The sequence below is a fragment of the Aquila chrysaetos genome, chromosome 8 (assembly GCF_900496995.4).
Source record: "Aquila chrysaetos chrysaetos chromosome 8, bAquChr1.4, whole genome shotgun sequence".
In the NCBI taxonomy this organism is placed as follows: Eukaryota; Metazoa; Chordata; class Aves; order Accipitriformes; family Accipitridae; genus Aquila; species Aquila chrysaetos.
In genome coordinates, this window is record NC_044011.1 from 40,382,439 (window position 1) to 40,409,691 (window position 27,253).

A 27,253-nucleotide genomic window follows, 5' to 3' on the forward strand; every position below is an offset into this window, starting at 1 on the left:
GGACACGGGGGAAAAAGGCACAACCACATTCTCCATCCTGGAGAGTTTCACACTAACTCTCCCTTACAAGACAAAGAGAAACACAAGCTCTACTCAGCACCATGCAGGGGAGAGAGGGAAGCAAAAGCCTCATGCATGCTAGCATCTTCTCTTCCCTTTGGAAGCAAGTTGTTAAATGGGAGCATCTTCACTTACAAGGGAGTTCCTGGGAACTGCCAATGTAGTTTACTCCCTGGCTTATTAAATCCAAAGATATTCCCATGTACATCCACAAGATACGAAGTACTACACAAATTTAAGACAAGGAATTGTATTCAAGGTATATTGTCCACTTAAAAGAAAAAAAAAAAATCAGGAAATTAAACTTAAGTTAAATCTTGAAATGTTAGATCTGCTGCATCACATCTAGAAGCACTTAGCTGAAGATATTGCAACAATGCTCACTTGCATCAGCAGAGTATTTGGCTCTTCTCTGTTTGACTCTTTTGTTTTTAAATAATTTTTTAATTACTTCACTGCTAAATTTGACCTAGTGTGAACTGTGCAAGGGAAGGAGTTCCTCTCATCTTCTGGTTATCGTGCCCTAGCATGCTGCTGCAACACTGGCAACTCAATGCTTATGTCCTAGCAAAGGGGCACTCCTTATGTTGCTGGAATTCAATCAAGTTGTCTTCATCTAAAGATTTCTGAATTTTTAACAACTATCTATTTGCTTTAGCTGCCAATGACATAGAGTTGATAGCGGCTACTAGTCAGTAACAGTAACCCAGAAAATAAGTGGAAGGATGCATTGGACTGTTCTCAGGGTAGCACAATGCAGTGCTGTAATTCACCTGTCAGAGGTGTGAGCAAAAAGACATCTGTCATTCAGACAAGCAGTCACCTACTAAAGGGGCCTCTCAAACTCTGGTCCATTCAGAAGTCAGACTTCTGCATTTTCCTACTTTAGGAACAGGGAACCTTGTGGGACAGCCTTGATGGAAAAGGCCCAATAACACTATACAGGTTAAACTGTAAGTAGGAAGAATACCAGAGCTAATCTCTTCCTCTGTTCTTTGATTCTTTCATTCTGGTAAGAAAACGTTCACTTTATTTTTGACTTGCCATCGAGAAAATGGTAACGCGATGCACGTCTTGATAGCTAGCGTGGGAGGCCAGACAGCTGTACTGAGTGTGATCCTACGCCACAGATATACCTACTGCCAGCTCTGGCAAGATAATGAAAGAGCTGCATAAAAGCATCACCTGTTACCCCCCCCCCCCCCATTCCTCACACACTGAGCTGTACTGCGGAGTAAGAAACCTAGGTCTGTCTCCGCAACTGTTGCATGAAAGTATGTGTAAGGGTAGTTAGCGATTGCTTCATCCAAAAATCTGACAGGAAACACACTCATGTTTGCACTAAAATTGTAAAACTTTTATACACCAATACACAACAGATCAAAACTATATTTACTGAATCACAGTTAGTATTCTGCTAGAGCAATAGAAGAAACATGTCTCTTGAAAGGGCATGAAATATACTGAGGGTGATGAGGAATATGGCATACTGGCTTGATCAGCTTTACACCTGGTATCATTCAAAGAGAAAGCATTCCTCCTGCCTACAATGGCACAGCAATAAATACTTGAGGAAAGATCAAGCCAAACCACTTCAAATCATCATGTTGATGACTTCCCAGGCCTGTTCTGCTATGTTCTGCAGTAGTGATAGGCAGGCATCTCAGACCGACAGAGCAAAAGTTTCTCCTAAGTAGCATGTTCCTACATTCACAACCGAAGTAAACCACATATAAGCAAATTTTTATTTTTTTTAAAACTTTTATTTTACTTGCACTCCCTGCCAGGCAGAAGAATGCAAGCTGCCAGCTTACTAGTAAGAGGAAGCTTCCACCATGCCAGTATCTGGAAGTTTGGTCTGCTCATCTGTGTTGGTATACAGTTGCCAATCATCTGATTTTGCCAGGGCAGAGTAACAACCACTTACCTTTGCAGACCATCATCAAAGCAAAAGATTGCTTGTCCAAGGGGTACCACGTTATGTAGGCATAGCCATAGAGAGGAGAATCTTTTGCTATGCATGCTAGGGTATCAACAGGTCTCTTAGGGAAGTGTGGGAATGTTGAAATAGTTGACATTGTCAACCTAGGTGTCTGGGCTACAGCACCTCCCGCCCCTTGTCCACATGTCAGACTGTCTCTGTTCTTGGACAGAGACTGAGCGGGGAAAAAAACTCTAAGCCAGAGAGGTTTTTGTTTGTTTGTTTGGGCATTTGGGTAGGTTTTTCTGAAGTACCAAATGTTCATGGGAGTTAAGGCACCTCTAGATCTTTAAAAATCTGGACTGAAATATGATTACAAAAGTAAACAACATGTAGCAAGACAGATGCATCCATGGTTGATGGTTAGACTCGATAATCTTGAAGGTCTTTTCCAACCTAAATGATTCTATGATTCTAAGTACCTAAAGCGTATTCAAAAGTAGGGCTTGATGATTTTAAAAATAGTATCATTTGTCCCCCATCAAAGACCATCCATTTCCCTGTGCTATCCCAGAGACAGTAAGTGGATAGTAAACTAAATATATGCATTTGGTTGTACATGTAATAGAATGTTTATCAGAGCTATTTTGACCTGAGGATTTTCTGGACATCTGTACCATTCACCTAAACTTAAAGCACAAGATAGAGAATCGGAAAAAGTAAAAACCAAACCAAAACACACACACAAAAAATTTCTGCCTAGAAAGTGCATGGTATATGATAAAAAAAATCTCTGCCCTGAAGTTTGAACCAGTATGAGACACATGGTAGTACCTCAAACCTTTGATTTTCCCCCCATCTAGAAAAGAAACTATCAGAGTTTTAACATTTTCCTTAATACTGATCACCAGCTTAACAGCATCAAGCAGGATATATGAGAGTCTCAAAAATGGTTAGCAGTTTTGCCACTGAGATCTTGTTAGTTTAATTGGGCTGGACAGATGGGACTCTCTGCAAACAGGCTTTCCTACCGACTTCTCCTTGACTTAGTGTTATTTTAGTTTTTATATTCTTCTCCCTGTCAAAGCTCTTTTCCGTGGCTGCGATTGAAACTCTAGGGCTAGAAGCGCTAGAGCACTTAGCTCCTCCCACCACTTTCCTAGACAGAGACAAGACCATGAATAACCTTACCCTGTCAAAACAGGTCCCCCCAGTCATGTTGTAGTGAGAGCCCAAGCCAAGAGGTTTTGAAGGCAATGAAAATCTCTCTCCAAATGTTGCAGGGATTTATACTAGCCCTCAAATCCAAAAGATGTTAAGAAAGAATTAAGGCTGGAAAACCTTGGCACCCTAATTAGTAAGTTACACATTAACATCATGGTGAAGAGCTGACATCATGGAGGCAATTAAAAAAGCTCATTTAGGAGGCTATAGTGCAGAATGGCAGCTGTGTGGATGACTGACAGCGGATACCTCTGTCACTCTGAGACTTTCATAGTCTATCAACTGCTGCCTTCATATTGAGTCAGAACCTCTGGTATGTCCAAGTTAGCTGAACCTTCAAGCATCCTGTTATTAATAACCAACAACTCCTTACTCCAACTTTTGTCTAGGCTTTCTTTGGCTCTACACTATGCCTCCTGATCACCTTATACAACTATTACGAAATATCTACAGTAATACAGCACATCCTAATCTTGTCTAGTTAAGGGGAATTGCAGCCAATAAACCACTCTTTTTTTAAAAGAAAAACTGCTAATTATTTTTGCCTTTTAAGAACAAAATGGTATTGATGTGATCAACAAAACAGGTGAACACAAAGGCAGCCAGGCTTTTGTGCTTCATATACATGCAGTATTAGAATACAATACAGAAAGGCAAGAAGAAATTAACAGGCTCATTTTGGTCCACTGCATCTTTGAGAGATAATACCCCACACCTCTCCACCTGCCACCCTCGCAGATGACATCATCATCATGATGCAGCATGGACAACACTGGAATCAGGGTGCTCATTCCCACCTCTCAGCTTGGAAATTGAAGGGAAAAACCCTTTCACAAGCTTCCTGCAACTGTAGGTCCCTTTGGAAACTCCTCCGAAAAGGGTCCAGGACCTACTGCTTTTCAAGTTAATTCAACTCAGAGTGATACCAGCAGGAATTAAAAAGCATATCCTCAGTTGTTATAAATTGAGAAGGCTCTTTGTAGAAAAGGACCTCTATGGGATTACTTCAGCTGAGGAGCTAACCCTTTAGCAGACAGTCTGTGCAGGACTGCATGTGTTCTCACTACAGAGAGGGGAATCACCATGATTTCCATGTGCATCTGCATGCGGCTGTCATGCATTCTGGATCAGCAGAGGCAGGCAGATACAAGCTGCACTGATCCCAGCAAATGAGACCATGGTTTTGGGAAGGGTTATACCTTCTCTTCATTGCTGATGTTCCGGGTGGAAGTTTTCCATGTGATGGAAGGGATTGGGTCCCCAGATGCCTCACAGGTCAGTGTAATCTGATCCTCCAGTTCCATGGCTGTTTTATTCTCCACGTAGGTGATTTTGGGTTTTGCTGAAAAGAAGAAGCAACCTTCTTTCAGTTGGTGCTCAGAATGAAGCTTGCCTCTCAAGAGCAATGTTTGAAACAAGCAACACTGGGGGGAAAAAAGGCTTCTGAATTGGCACAGGTTTACTGCCACATGGGAAAGGGAGCAGAGTGACATTTGAGAAGAGGGTACCTCCTTGCAGAACTAGAAGACCTTTTCTACACATGCTTACAGCTGAGGTTTGTAGGAGAGGACTAGAAGTGGATATATCTGAAGTAGAACCCATTTAACAGTGTACAAATGATCAGTCCCTGCAATTATCAGCTAAGTCTTCCACCTCTCTGCTTTCTCTGCCCCAAATTAGCCTTTTCATAAGCAGCTTTGTCAAGTGGCTGCAGAGGGATGGGACAGGGAGAAATATATTCCTTAACACTCCCAGATTCATGGAAGGTAGGAAAGCTGCTGATTCATTCCTGCAAGTTTGAGGTCATTCACACAGTGGTCGGGTGGAGTTCACCTCCCTGTCCAGGTTATAGCAAGTCCCACTGAAGCACTAAAGCCCTTTTAATAGCAGCTTTGGTTGGATTAAGATTCAGCCCTCTGGGCCTGGAAGATATTTCAAGTAGCATGTGAATCTCACACCACTCCCTGCACAGGACTGCATTTCTTTTATCAGAAAGGAAGCAGAATGGAATTGGCATCTGTTTCAGACACATACACAGACTCTGTTTTGCCCAACATAATGGCAGAGGTGCACAGCATTACTTGGGAAAGCAGCAGCTCCAGATAAGCCACATCAGGCATTATCTGGGATAAGTAGGTTACTTCGAGCTTGCTCTAGTGAGCTACCAATAGCCAACTGGATTGGAAAGGAGTGGACAGTAAGAGCATGTCTACCAAAGACTTTGAGATGAATGGTGGCATCCTGCTCGCCAGCCTTGTTCTCAGCAATGCAGATGTATTCTGCTTCGTCACTCTTATCCACCTTCTTGATAATGAGCTCAGACCCATCGTAGTTCAAACTGTACTTCTCTTCATCATCGGCCTCTTCTATTGGCTCTCCATCCCTGCAGGGCACAAAGCACACTGGCTGTGTTGGGGAGGAGCAGCAGTCAAAGGTTATTTGTTTTAGGCTTGTTAATGCTAGAACTGCATTACTACACTGAAACTCCTCAGGTTGAGAGGGACCAACACCTTTTCCTTTCTCTATTGGCTGCAAAGCTTACATTTTGATCTATTCCTAATCCCTCCTGCCTTAGGGCTCTTGGCAGCTGAACCTTTTGCCTCCTGACACACGTCATAGCCTATATACAAGAGCTATAAACACCATTGAAGGTGGCTTCTGTCCTTGCATTTCAAGGCAGTATTCCAAGTTGTCATCAGCTTTTTCAACATTAAAACTTGTCCTCATAACCTTCGCCAAAGGCTACACAATTTCAAGAATAGTATACCTGAAGTCTGTATCACTGCCTGACAGTGAAATTTAGACCTGATGAAATGAAGAGAAAGACTTCAGATGCAGGTCTCCTGGCATGACAAATGCAAGTTACAGCATCTGCTTTTGCCTAAGTTTCACCACCAGTGCAACAGATGATAATAAACTGACCCATGGGACAGGTCTGGTCAGCATGAAGCTTCATCTGTATTTGCACCTTGACAAAGGATGCAATGGGACAGTTAAAAATTCCTGGTTTTACTGTTATTCTTGTTTTTCCAGGAAGCTGTACTGGTTTTGGCTGAGACAGAGTTAATTTTCTTTATAGTAGCTCATATGGTGCTATGTTTTGGTTTGTGACCAAACAGCGTTGATAACACAACGATGTTTTAGCTATTGCTGAACAGTATACACACAATGTCAAAGGGTTTTCTGTTTCTCACACTGCCCTGCCAGTGAGTAGGCAGGGAGTGCACAAGAAGTTGGGAGGGGATACAGCTGGGACAGCTGACCTGGCTAAACACCTACCTGCCAATGGGAAGTAGTGAATGAACTCCTTATTTTGCTTTGCTTGCATGCACAGCTTTTGCTTTATCTGTTAAACTGTCTTTATCTCAAGCAATGAGTTTTTGGATGTTACCCTTCTGATTCTCTTCCCCATCCCACTCAGGGGGCATGTAGTGAGTGGCTGTGTGGTATTTAGCTGCCTACTGGGGTTAACCCACCACAGAAGCTAACTGCAATTCCATTATGAGGCCATTTTTTCTCTTGTGAAAAAAATGAATTAATCTTATTCCAGTTAAAATGTTGCTTTCCCTCCAGCCTGGTTTTCCAGGCCTTGGTGAAAACATCCGTGCTCACACACAATCAGGACATTGCACGCAGCATCTTACTTTGTCCACGTCATGGTTGGCTCAGGAAAGCCATCAGCATCACATGCTAAAGTGACAGACTGGCTGAGGTTGGCAGTGGCATTCATGGTGCTCTGCCTGGCGCGCACAGAAGGAGGTACTAGAAGAGAAGGAATCCACATTGAAGTTAGAAAGGACAGAAGATGTGAGCAAGAGTGAGCCCTGGAAGGCTCACTGTAAATCTCTGCAATGCACACAGATGTCACTAGTAATTCAAACCCTTATACCATCACGTGCAGGTTTCAATCAACAGGTTTGATGCATGAGCTCTCCAAGGCAATCAGCACAGGGAAGGAAGGGCAGGGGGTGGGGAGACACACAGAAAATCAGTATTGTGGACAAACCCACTTGTGGGTCCCAACAAGATCAATACCTCACTCTAAGACATGAGACACTTAAGGTTTCTCTTGACATGATAATTTCCTGTAAACATCTGGTAAACACTCAGTCAATTTCAGGGACATTTTTATTTGACACAGCAGAGAAAGATTAGTAAGCTGATGGTAAATCGTGAGTGTGAATCTAAAGTAACATTTCCATCAGCAGCCTGGAGTGCAGGTGCTACATATCCTGCTCCCATACTAGCCTTACTCTAAGCTGCTCACCATTTACGATGACCTGAATATCTTTGAAGTTGATCTCCCCACGAGCCAAGATCCGGCCCTCACAGCGGTATGTCCCTTCATCTGTTTTCTTGATGCCCCGGATCTGCAGGTAGTTGTTGGACAGCACTATAAATCGAACTAGAAAAGACAAAAGGAAAGCTCACTGCAGGTAACAGGTTCTTCTTCTCTCCTTGCCCTTTCTGGGTTGAGACAAGGCTTAGCATAATAAAATATCCTTCCCAACATTTAATGGAGATGCTGCTGTAACTGGATCTGACACTGCCAAGAAAGAAACCAGATGTGGGTAGCAGGCAAATTGCTCTGATGCTTTAAGTACACAAGGAGAGATAAACAAATAAATATACACACACAAACACATTTACACTTAATTAGCATCAGACAACAAGCAATTTGAAACTTGCCCCTCTTGCCCAAGGGTGGCAGAGTTCAAGTCTTACTACAGTTCCCTTGTGCTAGCAACAAGCAGATGTGGGAAACAGCTGAGGCACGAATGCTCAGCTGGAATCAGGGCTCCAAAGTCTCCTCTGCCAGTAAAATACCTCTCCGGGCATGACAGTCTGCAGGATTTTGAAAGAAAGCGAAAGGTTCTTGCAAGAAGCTTTTAGCCCCTTTTCCTCAGGAAGACTGGAGAGTGTCATAACATGCAGCTTTTCTGTCTGATGGCATTTCTTTTACCCAAAATATTTTTCTAGCATTCCTTGGCCTATTCCAGTGTCAAAGCCTGATGGCCATTTCTGTGGAAACATTATTGCCCTGCCACTGCCAAACAGCACCTTGAATAACTAAATTCACATCCTAAGACCTAGTGTTAGGTACAAATTGCTTCTCTCCTCCCTTGTGACCACCACCATTTTGTTCTTCTGAAACCCTTGTATGAACCTGATTTGAGCCCTGATGAGAGATGGACATTTGACCCCTGAATGGACAAGCACCAAGACATCTCTTGTGCCTTACCATCTTTTTTTAGGATAACATCCCTGCCCTTGTGCTTCCAGATGATGGTAGGAGGCAGTGAGCTGACCACATCACACACAATCACAGCATCATCCCCTTCCTTGAATTCCTGAGGAGTGGGAGCATTCTTGAACATCAGCTTTTCTGAAAACAACGGAAGGAGAAAGTCACTGCAGCTTTCTCGGCACACCTCAAGCTGTGCTCCTGACTCAAGCCTGAGGAAAGCAAAGAAACTCCAGAGGACATTTTCTCCAGAAATCTTCTTGTTCCCAAGTGGACGATAAAGGTATGCCTGACTCAATGCACTACTCTGCAACACAGGAACCCCATTTTCCAGCCCTGTCTCCCAGGCATATCAGTGGGCCAAATCAATACTCTACCTAGCTCACCAATTTGTCCACACTGCAAAGAGAAAATGTGAACTTGGAACTTCTCAGCTTCCCGGCAGGAAGCGGAGGAGCTGCCATCGTGGCTCTGCTGATGGCTTATTATAACCCTTCTGAATGTGTGATTCTCTTTACTGAACACTAGTCTTATCTCATAGCATGTCTGTCATCCACAAAAGCTGCTCTCTCTGCTTACTCCTCCCAGACATTTATGATGCACCGGAACCTTCTCCTTCTACCCCTCCTCTCCTGTCTTTCAGAAGAATTTAAGCAGTAGACACACTGGTAATGCCCTGACAGGCCAAGGTCTTAGCTCCCACCTACCCCTCCAAACCAAGAAAGGAGAAGCCTGTATCTTCTTAACATCCCCTTTCTTTTCACCCTCCTGCTTCCCCTTTAAAAGTAGCCTTTTCTAGGAAGGTAAAATGGTTGCCTCCCTAATCTTGCCTCATACATGTGCAAGGTAGACCAGAAAATAGCCTCGGAGCCGCTCTCTTACGGAAAATTTTCACATTGACGGTGGCCTCGGAGTCTCCCTCCTCCACGCTACTGACAACACATTTATAGATGCCAGCATCATCAATGTTTGCGTTGTAGATGGTGAGGGTGGAGGAGAAGTCATCATTTCGCACCACTGAGATGCGCTGTTGGTTCGGCGTCAGCTTCTCACCATTAGGGGAAAACCAGGAAATGTCTTTGTATTTGGCCTCCCCTGCCACTAGGGACAATAAGAGAAAACAGAGCAAATTGAAATGAATTCCCAACAAATCTGCACAGAGGGAATTAAATACAACCAGTAGCGCTATGCGGAAGACTGACCCAGGGGAAGGGCTTCTGGTACTTGAGAAGCAACCAAAGAAAATTCTCTCTCACAGCACTGTGAATGGTCAGCTGCTGTCCTGCAAAAACGATATTAGGTTGGTTTTATAATCTAAAGGGGTACACTCATTTTAGCCCAGAATGGCCTTCTGTGCATCCTGGGATCCCATGTCCCAGTCCCTCCACTACACAGATCAGCCCAAGAAATGAAAATCTCTTCTTGCTTCGGCTCCTTCATGTTTTCAATAAAAACCTGTATTTGCAGGCTGGGCTACTTTGCACACCAAAATGGTGACATTGGTGTAGCAGCAGTTCTGGCATTGATCAGCTTAAACCTCCTGCTACATCCAGTGTGAATCAGAATTGTTATTAAGTGGTTTCAGGCTGTCTCTTTGTTGCAGCTCACATCTCTGCATTCCTCAATGTGGCTTTGTTATTTGGGACAAACTCCTATTATTGGAGGGGCTTTAATTGATCCCACAGTTTTCTGAATGCAAATATCATCACAACAGCACTTGCTCAGAGCATACTTTCATTTTTAAAGCACTGGCATTAACAAATTCCTTTGCAGTTAAGCACTCCTGGATCAGATGACCTCATTACTCGTCCCAGTCAGTATGCTCCTGAGGAAGCATGGCCCTCTGATGGCATTTTGCTCCCAGAGTTCATTACAGCACCTACTTGCTCTGTGTCATGCTTCAGGATGCTATCATGTCAGTGCTCCAACATACTAATTCCTCCCATTAGAAATCAGGCCAGCTGCTTTCAGGAGAACCTCTGAAGAGGACATGTAGATGCTAATTTAGAAAATGCTGTAAAATTGTAGGACCCACTCTGGGGCACATGGATTGTGCCAGCACTGCACCACGTTGTGCAGGAGAACAGCCCAGGGCAGTTGGTGGCCTGAACAAACAGTAAATTGGCTCACAAGAAATACAAGTTTTCAGCAGCATTAAAATCCGTAGTTGCAGAAGTAACAACTCTCAAGTCACCTAGCACTCCCATTACTGCTGTTAGCAGTTGATTAGAGAAATAACTTGGAAAAACAACAGGCTTAATTCAAAAGATCAAAGAGCTGTGGAATGATGCAAGGTGCCACTGTTGTGGCTGTTGCTCAAGCTTAGAGACAACACTTCGGTACCTGTTCTTTCATTTTAAAATCTGTTTGCTGGAGCTGCTTTCTGTTGCCAGCTCTCAAGGGAGAATGCATTTACTGTTTCCAGTAAACAGCATGTGTTGCCTTTGCTCCTTAGCCTTATAAACCATAAGGGCATATGAGAAAGAAAGAGCAAGAGATCTTGCAGCTAGACCTGGCACTGGAGCTTTTACCCCCAAGTTAATACACTGATTGACATTCCCAGCAAGCCCAGATAGAGACAACTGATGCCATAAGCCATCACTCACCTTGACATAAGAAGAACTTAGATTCTCCAACGCTGATCTCCCCCTGGCTTGGAACAATGTCCACTTGTAGTGAGGCTGGAAAAGAAACGAGCACGCAAAAGATTGTTAGACAATAGGAATGGTCTTCAGCAAAAAAGCTTTGCCAGCCTTCCAATCCCATGGCTCCTTTACTCATCCAATGGAAGAGCATAGGGTCAAGCATTCTTGGCTTCATAACTGTTGCTCTTTATCCGTATTTATCTGAATGTGCAGTGCCATGGACTCCTTAGAACCCAAAAGAAGTTGCTAACATTCAGAGTTGCTTCCACCCCTTCATAAAACCACATGGAATGATACAGAAAGGGCTGATTTACATTCAAATCTCTACCACACTGCACTACTAGGGAGCGCCCTTGGTGTGCGCACCAGAACATCAAACAGCTTGTAAGGACTCCTCTGAATTCAAACTGGAACTGGCTCAAAGTTGTATCCTGGCAGTAAATACAAATTATCTTTGCTTTGGAGACTACTTGTTGCTGTATGTGATACCATATTCATACAAGTCCCAGTTACCAACCATCACAAATGCAGAATGGAAGTCACTGGGTCCTTGATCTCCTAACTCTGATCTTCCAGTCAGAAACCTAGTCCAAACAGCCAGCAAATCAGAGATGTTTATGGCAGACAGAGCACACCTGGATTAGGAAGGAAATTTCTTCCAGTATATACTGACAAGGACTATTGACAGTTTGTGATTTCTGCCTTCACAGTACTGGCTGAGACTTGCTTCCAAGTTCATCCAGGCACATTTCACCTAACTCCCTCCTACTGCAGAGGTGAAAATATTAGCAATACTTTGGTCTCTTCCAATGTCTTGTCATGGCATATCACCAGTGCTTTGGGTTTTTGTTAGCTTTTTTTAGTTGTTTTCTTGATTTTTTTGTTTTATTTTATTTTATTTTTAAATAAGAGACTGAAGGTGTTTTGGCAGCAGAGATGGAGCAGATGTTCCATGGACCTGAGTGAAGCATCTACTACTTGCTTGTCTGGAATTGAGGGAGCCTGGAAGTGAAAGATATTGTACCTTCTGTGCTCCCTACAACTGAATCCAGCACAGCCTTGAAGGAATCATTTAAAAATAATCCAAGTTAGATAATAATTCCAGAGAGTATATTTGAGGATACAGTTGCTGAAAGAAACCAAAATGATTCCCAGACGTTTTCAATCTCCCTTCAGACATCTTTAACTCACGTGTCTTGTCTGAGGGTACTACCTTGCCTTCCTTGTACTCTTCAATGAAGTACAAGTTGTCCTTCTAGCTCCTGCATTCAGCCTGTTTTATTTCTAGGTAATCTAATTTCTCTCAACTATACTACTTTAATATAATTCAATCCCAAACAGAACTGCAAGTACAAAGAGCCAAATATAATAAAAGGCTAAAGGTTTATTAGATTCAGTGCAGTGAGGACTAAATAGCTTACTTCTATAGGCTCATTTTTGTTGTTTTTCTACAAATCTCTCCAACATCTGAATTCTACATTTGCAATCATATTTCTGGGGTGTTCTTCCTGGGAAGGTGTCTGCTGTATGGACTGAGTGGAAATCTTAAATGCCTCAAATCCAGAACTCTGAGTTCCTCCAGACCAGATTTCTGCTTTGCAGTACTATCTAAAACATTTATCCTTCTACATTACAATGGAAGTAGATTTGAGCATAGACAATATTACAAACTCAATTAATATCTTTGGGCAGCAGCTGCAGCAATGCACAGTGATGCAAATAATCCAGAATAACATTACAGTAGTTTCCAGTATGAACACTTCAGAAGCTGGGGACATCAGCGGAAGACAGGCACCTTTTAATAATGGGACCTTTTTACAGTGTTTTCAAATTATCAATTAAACTGTCTTTTATGATCTTGGAGATCTTTTAAGATCTTGGATCTTCGGCATGTGAGTGATAGCTCCCATTTAGAAATTAAATTTACAGAACCAAGAATCCTTAGTCTCACCCAAATGAGAACAATTTATTAAGGAACATTTAGAGCTCCTGGGTGAACAGTTAAATGTTTGTTAAAGTTCAGAGGCTCTGGTAATTGCTGCTGTAAAAGCCTTCTCACCTTCACTCAAAGTAAAAAAGAAAGGCCAACATTGACAACAGAAGTCCAAAGTTCAGTTTTTGAATCCGTATTTAGGTATCTAAATTAAAAGTAGGGCGTTCAAGAATAACCAACCTCTCTGAGCAGCTCTCTAAGTAGGGCAAGTCTCCTACCTCAATACCTAAGCACAGTTTAGGAGCCTACATTTGGAGTCCCACTACTAAAAAAAACCAACACACTCCCCCCCACACCCCAAAAAAAACCAAAACCCAAACATATTTTTTCCTCATTTATTTACAAAAGTGAAACTGATTAGCATTTAATAGACAAAGGAGAAGGAACATACCATTTTGGAAGTGTCATCAGAAACCAAAAGCAAAAAGTCAAAGATGCTGAATTTATTAAAACAATCCTGTTTTAGTACAGTAAGGGGAGAATTAACAATCACAGCAAAGCAAGTTAGACGGCCAAGATGAAAGCTAACCAGATTTCTGCTCTGTGTTGCATATAGTCCAGTATGGCTACTTATTTTCTGACTTGAATTACACTGGTACTAAACAAGTAAGAAGGGAAAGCATACCTCCCCATTTTCATGTTCGTTTACAGTCAGCCTTCCACAATGCATATCCAAGCATGCCCAATGCCCTTTTCCCCCAGCAACATCACTGCCTTCTTCATAGCATAAATTATGAACCATTAGGCAGAAAATGTAATTGGATTCTGGCTTTCCTCCAGCTATGGCTTAATGCTGCAGCAGCTCTGTGGCCTAACAAGTCCAGGTCAAGTATGAATTTCAAGAGGCCAAAATGAATAGGTTTTATTTTGAAACTGCAGCCATTAGCTTGCAGAAAACAGTCATCTTAATCAAGCTATTCCTCTACCCCATGTAGCAAGAGCACTTCTCAGCAACTTTACTGCAAATACTTCGTCCGTCACCCTCTGTGTTTTCATGCTGTAGTGCACAAAAATCCTTCTCTCAGAGCAGCTAATTTTACCTCCAGACCACAGGAGGCATTAGTTTTAGCTGCCAAACACACCTGAGTTTTTAAGAAACATGCACTGCTTCAGAAATAAAAACCTGTTTGTATGTGCCAATAGCAACATTCCTTACAGTACTTGGGAAACAGACATATGGACTGTGGGTGTTAGACATTAAGTATACAGCTATACACAGAATGAAGGAGTGCTGCCTGCCATCATTAAAAAGGACTTTAAGTATTAGGATTTTCTGATAAGGTATCTGAGCACATTTCTTTAGCCAACAACCATTCTGACACAGCATTTCTCTTCATAAGTAAACTCTGCAAAGGATAATAATAGTGCAAGGTCCACACCACTTTTCTAGTTTTACTCTCACCAGATTTTAGCAGGCTATACTGAAAGACACTAGTATTCCATCTCAAAAAAATGGGATACAGCAGTAAACAGAAACAACCTAGCCAAGATTCAATTGAAACCAAGCTCGTGAGCACTGTGTGTTCTAGTTCTGGCCAACATTTGCATGTATGGCTGTATATCTTGCCTAGCCAAGAGGCTTTCAGAAGCAGCTTTCAGCCCCTCTTGGCCTGCCCAAGACACTCTCCTGAGCCCTGCACTTTTTATCAACTGGGAACACAATGAAATTGTGATTGAATTCCCTCACAGCACTGCCTTGGAAAACCAGATCAGCCCAAGGAAGGGCATTTAGACTAGTCATCAACTTACTTTCTTCTCAGCCAAGCACCGCTAGCAAACAGTGGGGTGCTGGTAAAATGGCTTTGAGCTAATTGAGATCTAATATAAATTCATACCCTTTTTTTTCTTTCCTTTTTTTTTTTTTTGCCACACTACACTATATAAATACACCAATGGGCCTCTTGTACACTTTTGAGTTGCTGCATGCTGGGAAGGCAGTGGCAAAGGCTGGGGTTATTAATGCCTTTCATTCCATTCTCAGGTGCTTTCTGTTACAGCTAGAAATGAGAAAAAAAGGCTTTGTGTAAAGCATTGAACTTTTCATCACCCTAGAATTCAGCATTTGTGCTCTACCTTACATCTTTTTTATGCATGTCTGTGCCACAGTAGATGCAAAGAATAGGAGGAAATCACACAACCAGGAAACATCTTACTGTAAATGCAGCCAAAAGGGCCGGGCAAGAGATCTGAGCCAAGGCAACAACATCCAGCTCCCAAGATTTTCCCTCATTTTTTCCTAAGGGCTCAGCTCCTTCTATGCATTAAGGGCAGGTTTTCAAGAGAATGAAACCTAGAAACGACCCGTAGGACACAATAAGGCAAAACTTTTTGGAGTCTTAGAAATGAGAGAAGGAAGGACATCCTCGGTTATGCCTCATTCAGTCAGTACTCCCTCTGCTCCACCAGCTGCAAAGTTACCATTAAATCTCCTAATTACTGGCCTAAGTAATAGAATTTCTGGAAAGGTTATGCAGAGGGGCAGCAATTCCTACACCACTAGTGCCCCTGTACGTCAGGGCAGTCCCTTCAACCATGACATGAGGGAGGCAGACAAGAAACCTCCTGATATTATTACTAACACTGGAAATGCACTTTTTAAACCTAGCAATTACCATGACACAGAAACTGTGACCTCATGAGTAGCAGGAACCAGAGAGCCAGTATTAACAGATCTACTTCACACTACACTTCAGTTTCTTTAATCTAGTACTGGGAACAAGATGCTGAAGTACTCTGTGAGAGGATCAGGTAGGTCAGATGCACACTGTATATCTTGTGACTTTTCTTGAAGGAGATTGCTGAAACATACAGAATTGTATCTGCATCACTGGCAGCTTAGGGCCTAGGTAATCCCTTTTACAAGAACATACTAACCTGAGAAATCTTCTCATTGATAGATATTTCCTGCTAACCAGACTTCATGAGCTGACTTTTGAGCAAGTTACATGACGCAAACTTCTGATACAAGCAGAAAAGTGGTGTGATTGCTGCCTCCGTACTTGTCCTGGTTTCAGCTGGGATAGGGTTAATTTTCTTTCTAGTAGCTGGTACAGTGTTGTGTTTTGGATTTAGTACAAGAATAATGTTGATAACACACTGATGGTTTCAGTTGTTGCTAAGTAGTGTTTCTACTAAGTCAGGGACTTTTCAGCTTCTCATGCCCAGCCAGCAAGAAGGCTGGAGGGGCACAAGAAGTTGGGAGGGGACACAGCCAGGACAGCTGACCCAAACTGGTGAAAGGGGCATTCCATACCATGTGACATCATGCCCACTATATAAACTGGGGGGAGTTGGCCTGGGGGGGCTGGTGGTGGTGGTGGATCACTACTCAGGAACTAACTGGGCATCAGTCAGCAAGTGGTGAGCAACTGCACTGTGCATCACTTGTTTTGTATATTCCAATTCTTTTGTTATCATTATTGTAATTGTATTATTATTATTATTATTATCATTATTATTATCATCATTATTATTTTTTTCCTTTCTGTCCTATTAAACTGTTCTTATCACAACCCATGAGTTTTACTCCCCCCCCCCCCCCCCCCGATTCTCTTCCTCATCCCACGGGGTGGGGGGGAGTGAGTAAGCGGCTGCGTGGTGCTTAGTTGCTGGCTGGGATTAAACCACAAGAGTACTAAACACAGTAACTTCATTATTGCCTTGTTCATCTACTAGCAATCCATAGGCACTGTTACATACTCTTTTGTCATATTTAAAACATGTTATCTCTGTGCAGTGTACAAAACAACAGGGATGCCCCTCAAGCACATCTTTTCAAAGGGCTCAGCAATATACAGTATTCTGTTCACACAGTTTGAAGAAAACCAACAGAACTCAGTGATCTACTGCACATTAGGAAATGGGACTGATTTAGAAGGTGCACATAGGTAGTTGTGTGGCAGATGACATGCTACAAGCTTGTATTCCAGTGGTACTTTGCTCACATGTCCATGGTTCTGGGTAACTATCATACTGCTGAGACAACCTCTGTATTTCTATTTTAAGATGCTTTCCCTGCTTTCATCTCTCCTCTACCATTCATTTACTTCCTTCAGCGGACAAGCTGTAAAACCAAACAAAAAAAGGCCTCCCCTCAAATGCTTATTCTAAAACAGAGGGAACTGACACACATGAATCTACACCCTTTACACTTGATTTACCCTACCCCAGAAAAACTGGATAAGGCCAGTGTCATTCAACAAACTGCTGCTGTCAGAAACACTGATTTGGTCTTTCAAAATGTCAGCGTCTTGTTGAACGCTGCTATTAAACAGTGACAAGGTGACAGTCACTGGCAGGCCATGCTATAGCGTTAAGCTGGCTTGGGAAATAGTGCAGAATATCAGTAACAGTGCTAGGCTGGCCCTAGAATAGAAGATTGCAGTTACTATAGTATGCTGTGCTTTTGATGGTACCTGCTACTTTTATCTGTTCTGCTCATTTAGTGTCCTGTACAGAGGGTGAATTACAGAGCTTCCATCCAAGCAAGGAATACTTCCTCTTTAATTCTTTCAACCCAACAGGGACACTCCACAGAGTTTATGTTCTCTGCATACCTATATTGGACGTATCTGAAAACACACAGGCACAGCTTTAAATGTACATACTGATACTATGACAGTGTTCTGCACCAACACAAAGCTACGCTTAGATCCTACTGCTAAGCTGACAGAAATGGGGGATCCTTAGCAGCAGCAGCAGCTTCCAAAATAGTATCCAGTAATTTCATTACACTCTAAACATAGAGGGCTGGGCATAGCAGATTTCCTATAGCAACCCATCCAACCTATCAAGGGCACTCTTGCAGGGCCTTACAGAATTATCTGTGCATTTGTCTCAACCTCTTTGTAATTTAGGACGTTAAGGTCACAAAGTATCTTGACAGGCATCATCATTATTTTTCTCCAAGTCGGTCTGTCCAAGCTTGCTACAACATTAGCAACTCCATAAACTCAATCTTTATTCAAAGGCACAAGTCACATACTGAGAAGTTCCCTAATTTGCAGTGACACAGTGTGCTGCTTTTGGCTGGGACACAGTTCGTTTTCTTCATAGTAGCTTGTATGGGGCTATGTTTCAGATTTGTGCTGGAAACAGTGTTGATAACACAGGGATGTTTTCGTTACTGCTGAGCAGTGCTTACACAGAGTCAAGGCCTTTTCTGCTCCTCACCCTGCCCCGCCAGCGAGGAGGCTGGGGGTGCACTAGAAGCTGGGAGGGGACACAGCTGGGACAGCTGACCCCAACTGACCAAAGGGATATTCCAGACCATATGACATCATGCTCAGCATATAAAGCTGGGGCAAGAAGAAGGAGGTGGAGGGGGAACGTTCAGAGTTCCTAAGTAACTGTTACGTGTGATGGAGCCCTGCTTTCCTGGACATGGCTGAACACCTGCCTGACGATGGGAAAGAGTGAATGAATTCCTTGGTTTGCTTTGCTTGTGTGTGTGACTTTTGCTTTACTTACTACACTGTCTTCATGTCAACCCACAAGTTTTCTCACTTTTACTCTTCTGATTCCCTCTCCCATGTCACTGGTGGGGAGTGAGTGAGCAGCTTTGTGGTGCTTAGTTGCCGGCTGGTGGGGTTAAACCACAACGCACAGCAGTGCTGAAGCACAAAAGGGTTTCCTTTCATAGAATCATAGAATCGTTTAGGTTGGAAAAGACCTTTCATACACAAGTAGCTCTTACAGGAAGGCGTATCTGTTTACCCACCTAGAAGAAACACATTGCTGACAAGATTCACATTTCTTTAGTCAAGACAGGAGAGACTTCTACGTGGTAACAGGCTTCATGATGTGAAGCATATGGCTAAGAATAAGGATACATAACTACACAGATTATAAAAGTAAAAGCAAATTAACTATTCAAAATTGACAACAGTGAGCCAGAGAGGCACATAGGATGGCTTTATTCTGGGAGAATGCATGATCCTGCAGTTACGGAACCAGCCTAGGCTTTCAAGATTTATCTTGGACATCCTGTCCCTCCATAGACTGCCTGTGTGGTATTGGACAAGTCACTTTCAATCAGTGACTAGTCCCCAGCTATGCTAAACAGTAGAAGCATCTTCTCCATGGAACAAAGACAACAGGAAAGACAAATACGGAAGAGTGATGTCCTCAGACCATGGCAATAAGGTGAAGATTATCAGAATTCGGACCTGGCTCAAACTCTGATTTTGCTTATGAAACTGGAAGGATAAGCATATCTGACACATTCAAGGCTGTTGACCTACTACTCAAGTTATCTCCAGCACTGCTGCATCTAAGGTCTAAGAGTGTCTATATAATATATGATTCCTTGAAACGGACTGGCTTGCCCATGTGTACTGTACACATCACATATCAAGCTAATTACTTTTCCTATATTAACCATCTCTAGGAAAGGTCAAACCCCTATAGTTTGCTACATACAGCCAGTGCTTTCCAGGTCACCAAGAATTACTCACTGGCAACAGCATCCTTAGAAAACAGCTCTTATAAATCAGAGGCATCTATGAAGTGGCAGGTAAGACATAAATATGCACTGCAATCTCTAAATTATCCAACTGGCCAGAAGAATGATTAGCTCTTAAGGTTGGGGAGACAAGAGAAACTTCCTCCTCTTCTTAATTGCTCAAGACCTCAAATGGCACAAATAATCCTCTTAATGTCCAGAACCTGAAAAATTACTTGCCTACCTTCTTCACAGCTGCTACTGGCTGCTCTGAACTTCTGCAAAACAAGACCAAAGTAAGCACATCCACTGCCTGCCCTTTATCATTTCATTAGAAAACCAGACACCATGATCAGTAGCTGCTATTACGTACCTCACTGCTCATATGCATTTTTGTGCATCAGACATTTAGACTGTCCCTATGTTTCAGTGTCATTCTGCAGCATGGTAGGTGAACTAAAACCAGTACAATCTTCCGGTCTTTTCTCTTGTTTGCAGATACACAACTGCTTAACAGTACAGACATGATTTTGCTCTCAATGTAACAGCTAGATAGGTTCCTAAATGCTCTTTCTCTTCTACTTCTCAAAGTTTCTCAGCATCCTGATAAACATCAGGTGAAAACAGTTTGTCAGTTAATATTTCAAATAATGAACAATATTGTTCCTCCTCCAAGTTTTGCCCTACCAATGAACCAAACATCAGTAAAAAAATCACTAGGCTTGGCAGGTTGCCTGTAGTGGAAATACAAAAGATAACAGCATTGCATTGTTTCAGGCCAACTTAGACAAATCTTTTTGCATTTTCCTTCTCCTACCAATAATGCAGGTAATTTCAAAAATGTCTTTAAGTAGTACTTAGGAGCTTTGTATTTAAAAAAAAACAAACAAACAAACAAAAAAAACCCCCATAGGTACACAGTTAACAAAAGGTGGGGTTTTTTTAGTTTTAGTCTGTCGTTATTAGTAGCACGATTAGATAAGCAGGGCTGCCTTCTGAGGCACACAAAACAGCTGTTTTGCCCTTTTGCCTTTGAGTAATATCCCTAAGTATAGTTTTCTCCTCCATATCGCCATGAATTGATTTCCCTGCAATCTGAATGTTGACAGAAATTATGTCAACATTAACAATCACATTTTATTTTCTAATACAGAGTCCTCTGCTCAATGTCTGCTACTCTTTTGCATGGTATTTAAGGAAGCCACTAATACACTGGTGTTTTCACAAAGCTCCCAGTCATATTTGCCGGACACATACAACAGAGGTTCTGCTGCAAGATCTTCGTTGCTATATAAGGAACCAACACCAACACATTCTGAAGAAATTTGATACATAATTGTATTGGTTTTGTGTGGCAAGGTTTTGGTAGCGGGGGGGGTTACAGGGGTGGCTTCTGTAAGAAGTTGCTGGAAGCTTCCCCTGCGTTCGAGAGAGAGAGCCAATACCAGCCGGCTCTAAGACGGACCCGCCGCCGGCCAAGGCCGAGCCAATCAGTGATAGTGGTAACGCCTCTGTGATAACATTTTTAAGAAGGAAAAAAGTTGGGACAGGCGGGATTCGGCAGCCGGAGAGAGGAGTGAGAACATGTAAGAGAAACAACTCTCAACCCTGCAGACACCAAGGTCAGTGAAGGAGGGGGAGGAGATGCTCCAGGCGCCGGAGCAGAGATTCCCCTGCAGCCCGTGGTGAAGACCATGGTGAGGCAGGCTGTCCCCCTGCAGTCCATGGAGGTCCACGGTGGAGCAGATATCCACCTGTAGCCCGTGGAGGACCCCACGCTGGAGCAGGTGGGTTTCCCAAAGGAGGCTGTGACCCCGTGGGAAGCCCGCGCTGGAGCAGGTTCCTGGCAGGACCTGCGGATCTGTGGAGAGAGGAGCCCATGGAGCAGGTTTTCTGGCAGGACTTGTGACCCCGTGGGGGACCCACGCTGGAGCAGTGTGCTCCTGAAGGACTGCACACCGTGGAAAGGAACCATGCTGGAGCAGTTCGTGAAGAACTGCAGCCCGTGGGAAGGGCCCACGTTGGAGAAGTTCGTGGAGGACTGTCTCCCGTGGGTGGGACCCCACGCTGGAGCAGGGAAAAGTGTGATGAGTCCTCCCCCTGAGGAGGATGAAGCGGCAGAAAACAACGTGTGATGAACTGACTGTAAACCCCATGCCCCGTCCCCCTGTGCCGCTGGGGGGGGTTGGTAGAGAAGCCGGGAGTGAAGTTGTGCCCGGGAAGAAGGGAGGCGTGGAGGGAAGGTGTTCTGAGATTTGGTTTTATTTCTCATTACTCTGCTCTGGTTGATTTGTAATAAAGTGAGTTAATTTTCCCCAAGTTGAGTCTGTTTTGCCCGTGACGGTAAGTGGTGAGTGATCTCTCTCCTGTCCTTATCTCAACCCACAAGCTCTTTGTTATATTTTCTCTCCCCTCCTAGTTGAGGAGGGGGAGTGATAGAGTGGCTTTGGTGGGCACCTGGCAACCAGCCAGGGTCAACCCATCACAATAATCGATTTTGGCATTTAGCAATCCAAGTCCCTATACCTACTGACTAGCATACAGTCCCAGCTTTTGACAAGTTTAGATGTTCAGGCTTCCAAATAATCCAGGTGCTTTTGCACACACTGTGCTGCAATAATCAATTTCACTTCTTGCAGAACTAGAGCTTTAAATTCTCAGAAAATGCAACTCAAGAGATATATTGTGGCTACTATGTTTTCTATTGGCAGCTCCCCACTACAGTAAAATCTAGTAATTTTGGTATTCCGACGTTGACTAGCAACCTAAAAAATATGCCACAGATCTTTCTGAAAAGATCATACCCAGTATTTGTGTATTCCAGCTTCATAAACATCAGCACCCTTTCTTGTAAGATGATGTCAGCATAGAAAAGAAGCAATTTCCACTTGCACATATATGGTGTCCTGTCAGTGCAAGGACATTTTGAGAAGCTCCCCATATGACTATAATGAAGTGACAGCTTGCAGCTTTGGTGATGGGAATGGCAACAAGGAGGCAGTGACAAGCATGGTAAGTTCATCTATGCTGACAAGATACTGCTATTACATGGGAACACTTCACAAGGGAAGCGTTAACTGCCTGCTAGGTTGGGCTCTGGAGGTGACCTTGCACTCTCTCCAGCACCACTGCCCAGTGCCCTGGCTGAAGTCAGAGAGGCAAAGTGATTTTATGCTTGCATTTTCAATGAGACTGTGACTACATGAGAAATACTCAGTGACAGCCAGGATATAATGTCCCAGCCAAATGAATCAAACCTCTCTTTCTTTTTTTCCCTTTTCTTTTTTTTCCCCTCTTCAATGCAGTAAGATTTTTAAAATGTATTGATTGTTTTGAACAGGGGAACTGTATGACCAGACTGGGGCCCTCTCTGCTTGCACTGGGTGGGGCATTCTTTTCTGTCAAAGCATTTTTTACAAAATCAGCTTTGTTACACTGATTAAGGAGAAGGAGAGGACTCTCAGCCTCATTTGCAAGCAAGCCACACACCTAAAGAAAGGAAGAAGTACAATAGATCTTTTGGAGATAGGTGCTCGGCACAAAAGCAAAACTTTGTTCTTTCCTGTGATGGTGAAAAAGGAACAGTCACAGACCAAAATAAAAGGACACACCTTGAGCTCATCCGATTTAGAGCAGCACAACAGAAAAGTCATCTGCACCAGGGAAAGCCCTAGCCCATTCATTTCTTCCCTGGAGTCCACTGACAGTGCAGAGCCACCTGGACTCATGCTGCAGCCCTACCCTGTCCTTGGAGCAGCATAACGATGTGCCAGCCAGGCGCTTGCAGGGCAGAATGCCACATCACCTGCCACATACTTACAGCTTAATATACCAAAACCAAGTTATTTAGATGCTGCTTCTGCTGCTGCCTGTAAGATACCACGTGTTCACAAGCAGGAAAAGAGACCTCAGCGTTCCTAGGCAGCTCAACACCCTTATCCATTTAAGGGAGGCAGAAATTACCTGCCTGGGTCTGGCTAGTGATATCTGCACTTCAGCCTGAGCGATTAGAAGCTGTCACAGTTGTCATGCATGGATTAGGTAACCCCATTGCCTTTTTCTGCCCCACCTTCACATGAGAACGCTCTCCTTGCTGAGGGCTGAAGTAAAATGATCAAAATGTAACTGCAACCTCAAGTGCTATTTTGCTCCAGTTTCCACTGGGCTAGGAAACTCCTAGTGCTCATATATGCAGAAACACACCAAGGGGAACCTGCTGGACTACAGAACTGAGTACAAGTGCTCCAGGCCACCTCCTCCTCAGAACTTCTTAGTTGAAGTCAATCTGCCTGCACGCATCCGTGTCTTCTCATCCTTTGTTTGTCTTTAGGCAGCAACCACAGCATTTGTTTTGCATTTATAATGTGCCTAGCACAAGGGAATCCAAGATACTGTACTATTCTAAGAAATGGCTATAAAAACCTTAAAGTAATGTCTGACTGCCATGTCTTTGCTTACATTGTCAGCAATCACTCCCTGCAGAAAGACTTCTGATTGTTAATCACTAGGTGGAGCAAGCAATCATCTTGTAGTTATTAAAGGCATGAAACATACTCTAATAAATATCACATTTCTATTCTGCCGTAGATGTTGAGAAGCAAAATTATACCTGGCTTTTTTTCAGCCTCTTGTGTTTTCTTCCGGTGGTGGTTCTTTGTAAAAGCCAAGATAAAGAGATTCATGTTAGGTGGTGGATAGGCTGCGGGTCTGCTCCAGTCTGGAACCTGTCCTGGTTTTTGTTCTGAATGTGTTTGCAAACAACGTTAAGGCTTTCTCCTACAAACTGAGTTAACAAAGGGCTGGGAGGCAGATCCCGGTGTGAAATCAGGCACAAAAGAGCCCAGCTGTGTTTGTCCAGCAGCCTTCAGCCAGGGAAACTGAAGACAACTTCTGGAAATCAGCTATCGTCTGAGAAGAAATGCTCCTCTGAATTATTCACATCAAGCTCATTTGTACTTATTTTTACACCAGGGAAAATTCAACCCTAATTGTTTCAACCAGCCTTTATCAGCAGAACAATTTGCTGACATCATAACCTGGATAAACAGGTTCATCATAACAATGAACTATGCCTTAAATTACACAAGCAATTGCTCCCTATTTGCTAAACTTTATTGCTTAGTATATGATCAAACTAACAAACCCAGCACTGCCACGGATTTTAATCACTACTTAATCGTTATTTTTGCTTTGCAGTTCAGGGAAATGGAGACTATTTTTTCCACTCTTCATTTAATAGACACTGTGAGCCCATTTGTATTCTGCTTCCAACTTCAAGCAATAAAGGCCTTTTTAGCATCACATAATAACTGCATTAAAAGGCCTCTTCATAATCACACAATAACACTTTTTATAGCTCTGCCCTCCCCCATATCTTTTATCTGGTTACAAAGTTCCCCAGCCCCCAAATAATGCTGAATAACTCCCCATTGATTTGAAAAAACTCTGCTAATGCAACTTCCTGTTCATCTGTAGTTAAATATAATTAGTTTTGCATTTCAACAAAAGAAATGAGCTCAAATTAAGCCATGATTTTGTAACAGGCAGGGAGGATGTCTCCCTGCTGGGCTTAGACTGAGGCTAACAGCAGGCTTTACCTGTTAAGTAAATAACATGCCACTTTAAGCAGAGGAAAGTGTGTTAATTGCTGGGTATTGGCTCTATATCTGTCTAAATTCAAAAGGACTCAAGTGAAGCAGAGTGTGAATGAACTGCAGTGAGCTGCAGTCACCCTTCCACATAAGAAGCTGGAAGGCTAATGCACACACTGCTCTTGAAGATCTATCTGGGGCCACGCAAATGGAATGTCTCAGAACACTAAATAGACTTAACTACAGATTTACATTAATGCAAAATTACTATGGGGTTATATCTATTATGGCTCTCTAGGATAAATGTGAGTTCATCCCCCCACATCCTTCCTTTCCTATAACACCATTACTCCTTTAGCCTTCCACACCACTTTGCCACCGACCCTCAAGGTTCTGATTTGAGCTTCAGAACTAAATAAGGACCTAAATCCTTTTGACTTCACAGCATGAATTGTTACCATGTTCAGCACATGCTACATGACAAACCTACAATTTCTCCATAGGTGAAAAGTGGGCAGGAATGTACAGCAGGACACACTTGCACATGGAAGGTAGTCTGCCCCTCTCTCTGCATTTCTGGAGAGGCTCTTGCCAGAACAATTTCCTATCTTTGTACTTGCTTTTGGAAAAGATGCAACCCCTCCAGCTTTGGGACAGCCCATCTCAAGCAAAGACAAGAGATACCAACTGCAACCTGGGACCCAGCTAAGCCAGTATCAGCAGAATTCTTCACCTTTCTCTGACAGAGCTTCTTTGTCTATCTTCTCAACAAGACTCAGGGCTGAAAACCAAAGGTCTGGCTTCTCTGCTTTATCCAGCTGCCATCTTTGTTATACAAGAATTTGTCAATGCTTTTGGAAAATCCACACGGGAAGTTACTCTTTGGTGGGTATCTGTAGAAAACTAACCTCTGTGACAAACGCTGGTAGACTCTACATGAATTATCTGTCTTTTCTCTATTAACCTTAAATCAACACCTGTTGACCACATACCTCAGCTTTAGGGTGATGAAAAATGGGGAGAGGAATTGTATCAGGTTCCCTCCCCATGTTCACTCTTAACATTCTCTCAGCATAATAATATTACAAACTAAAACACTTACTGACCCACATTTCATTTCTAATCTGATCTGTCTCTGCTTATTAACACTTCAAGTCTCAGGTTAGTCCAGAGACATGCCTCCACACACCCAAAAGCTCACTCTAAATATGGCAGGATTTTCAGTCTTTTGGCCACTGAGAAAAATACTACAGACAGGAGTGAAAAAAAGGCAAAATAAAACTTGAACTTGGCAATGAAACCCCACCTGTGCCTGCAGCCAGATCAGGAAGAAGCACAAACTGAGACAGTACTCACAACACAATGCCAAAGTGGTTTAATGTCTGTGGGGCTGGAGATTTGGGAGGAAGGATATAGCACATCATGATCAGATGCCCTCAAGGAGAAACAATACAGTGTTCATCAATTCAGTGGTGTGTCTCAGCAGAGAAGCATGACACCTTCTGTAGTGAAAAACACTTATTTTTCATATCACTTTTGATATCTCTGAGTGAGCACTGACCGAGTGTTCTCTGTGCCACAAGCTGAGTGTGCAACTTAGAATGACTGCAAAGTGCACAGTGACAGCACAGCTGTCCAAAGACATCTCATTCCTACTCACTTGATAATACCTAATTCTCTTACACCTCTCTGGAAATGCCCCCTTTCAAGACATAAAGTCCTTCTGACCTTCCTAGGATGGAGACAAATTTAACTTTTTTTTAGCACTTAGTGCTGACTGTGGCTATCCTGTTTACATACCACAAAGTCACCTTTATGGTATCACACCACCCTTTCTGACTCCAGTGTTTCAAAAGAGTATACACATCTGAAACCTTGCTCAATGGTCTGCATATTACTAACACATTTTCCAGCTCCTGCCAGCAGATTTATGGCCTATGCATTTGTGTGGTGCTTCCACAAAATCATCTGTTACCAGGATATTCTCAAATGACAGGCCATAGTAACACCGGCCTAAAGAGAAACCAGGGCAGGCTGCAGGGGGAAGGATGCCGGTATCTGAGGAAGGAGCGTAAAGGGACATTCAAACCTTCATACTATCTGAGTACAGTCTCTAAATGCTCTCTTAGGTA

At 43.0% G+C, this 27,253-nt stretch overlaps 1 protein-coding gene across 1 annotated transcript in view; it reads right to left on the reverse strand.

Annotated features, from left to right (window-relative positions):
* The window catches only part of NCAM1 (neural cell adhesion molecule 1), a 160,469-nt gene that overhangs the window by 57,270 nt on the left and 75,946 nt on the right, over window positions 1–27,253 (reverse strand). Inside the window, 7 exon segments of the mRNA XM_041125251.1 lie at window positions 4,405–4,547; window positions 5,419–5,588; window positions 6,850–6,967; window positions 7,473–7,610; window positions 8,448–8,591; window positions 9,333–9,551; window positions 11,057–11,131. Of these exon segments, the coding sequence (XP_040981185.1) occupies window positions 4,405–4,547; window positions 5,419–5,588; window positions 6,850–6,967; window positions 7,473–7,610; window positions 8,448–8,591; window positions 9,333–9,551; window positions 11,057–11,131 (1,007 nt within the window).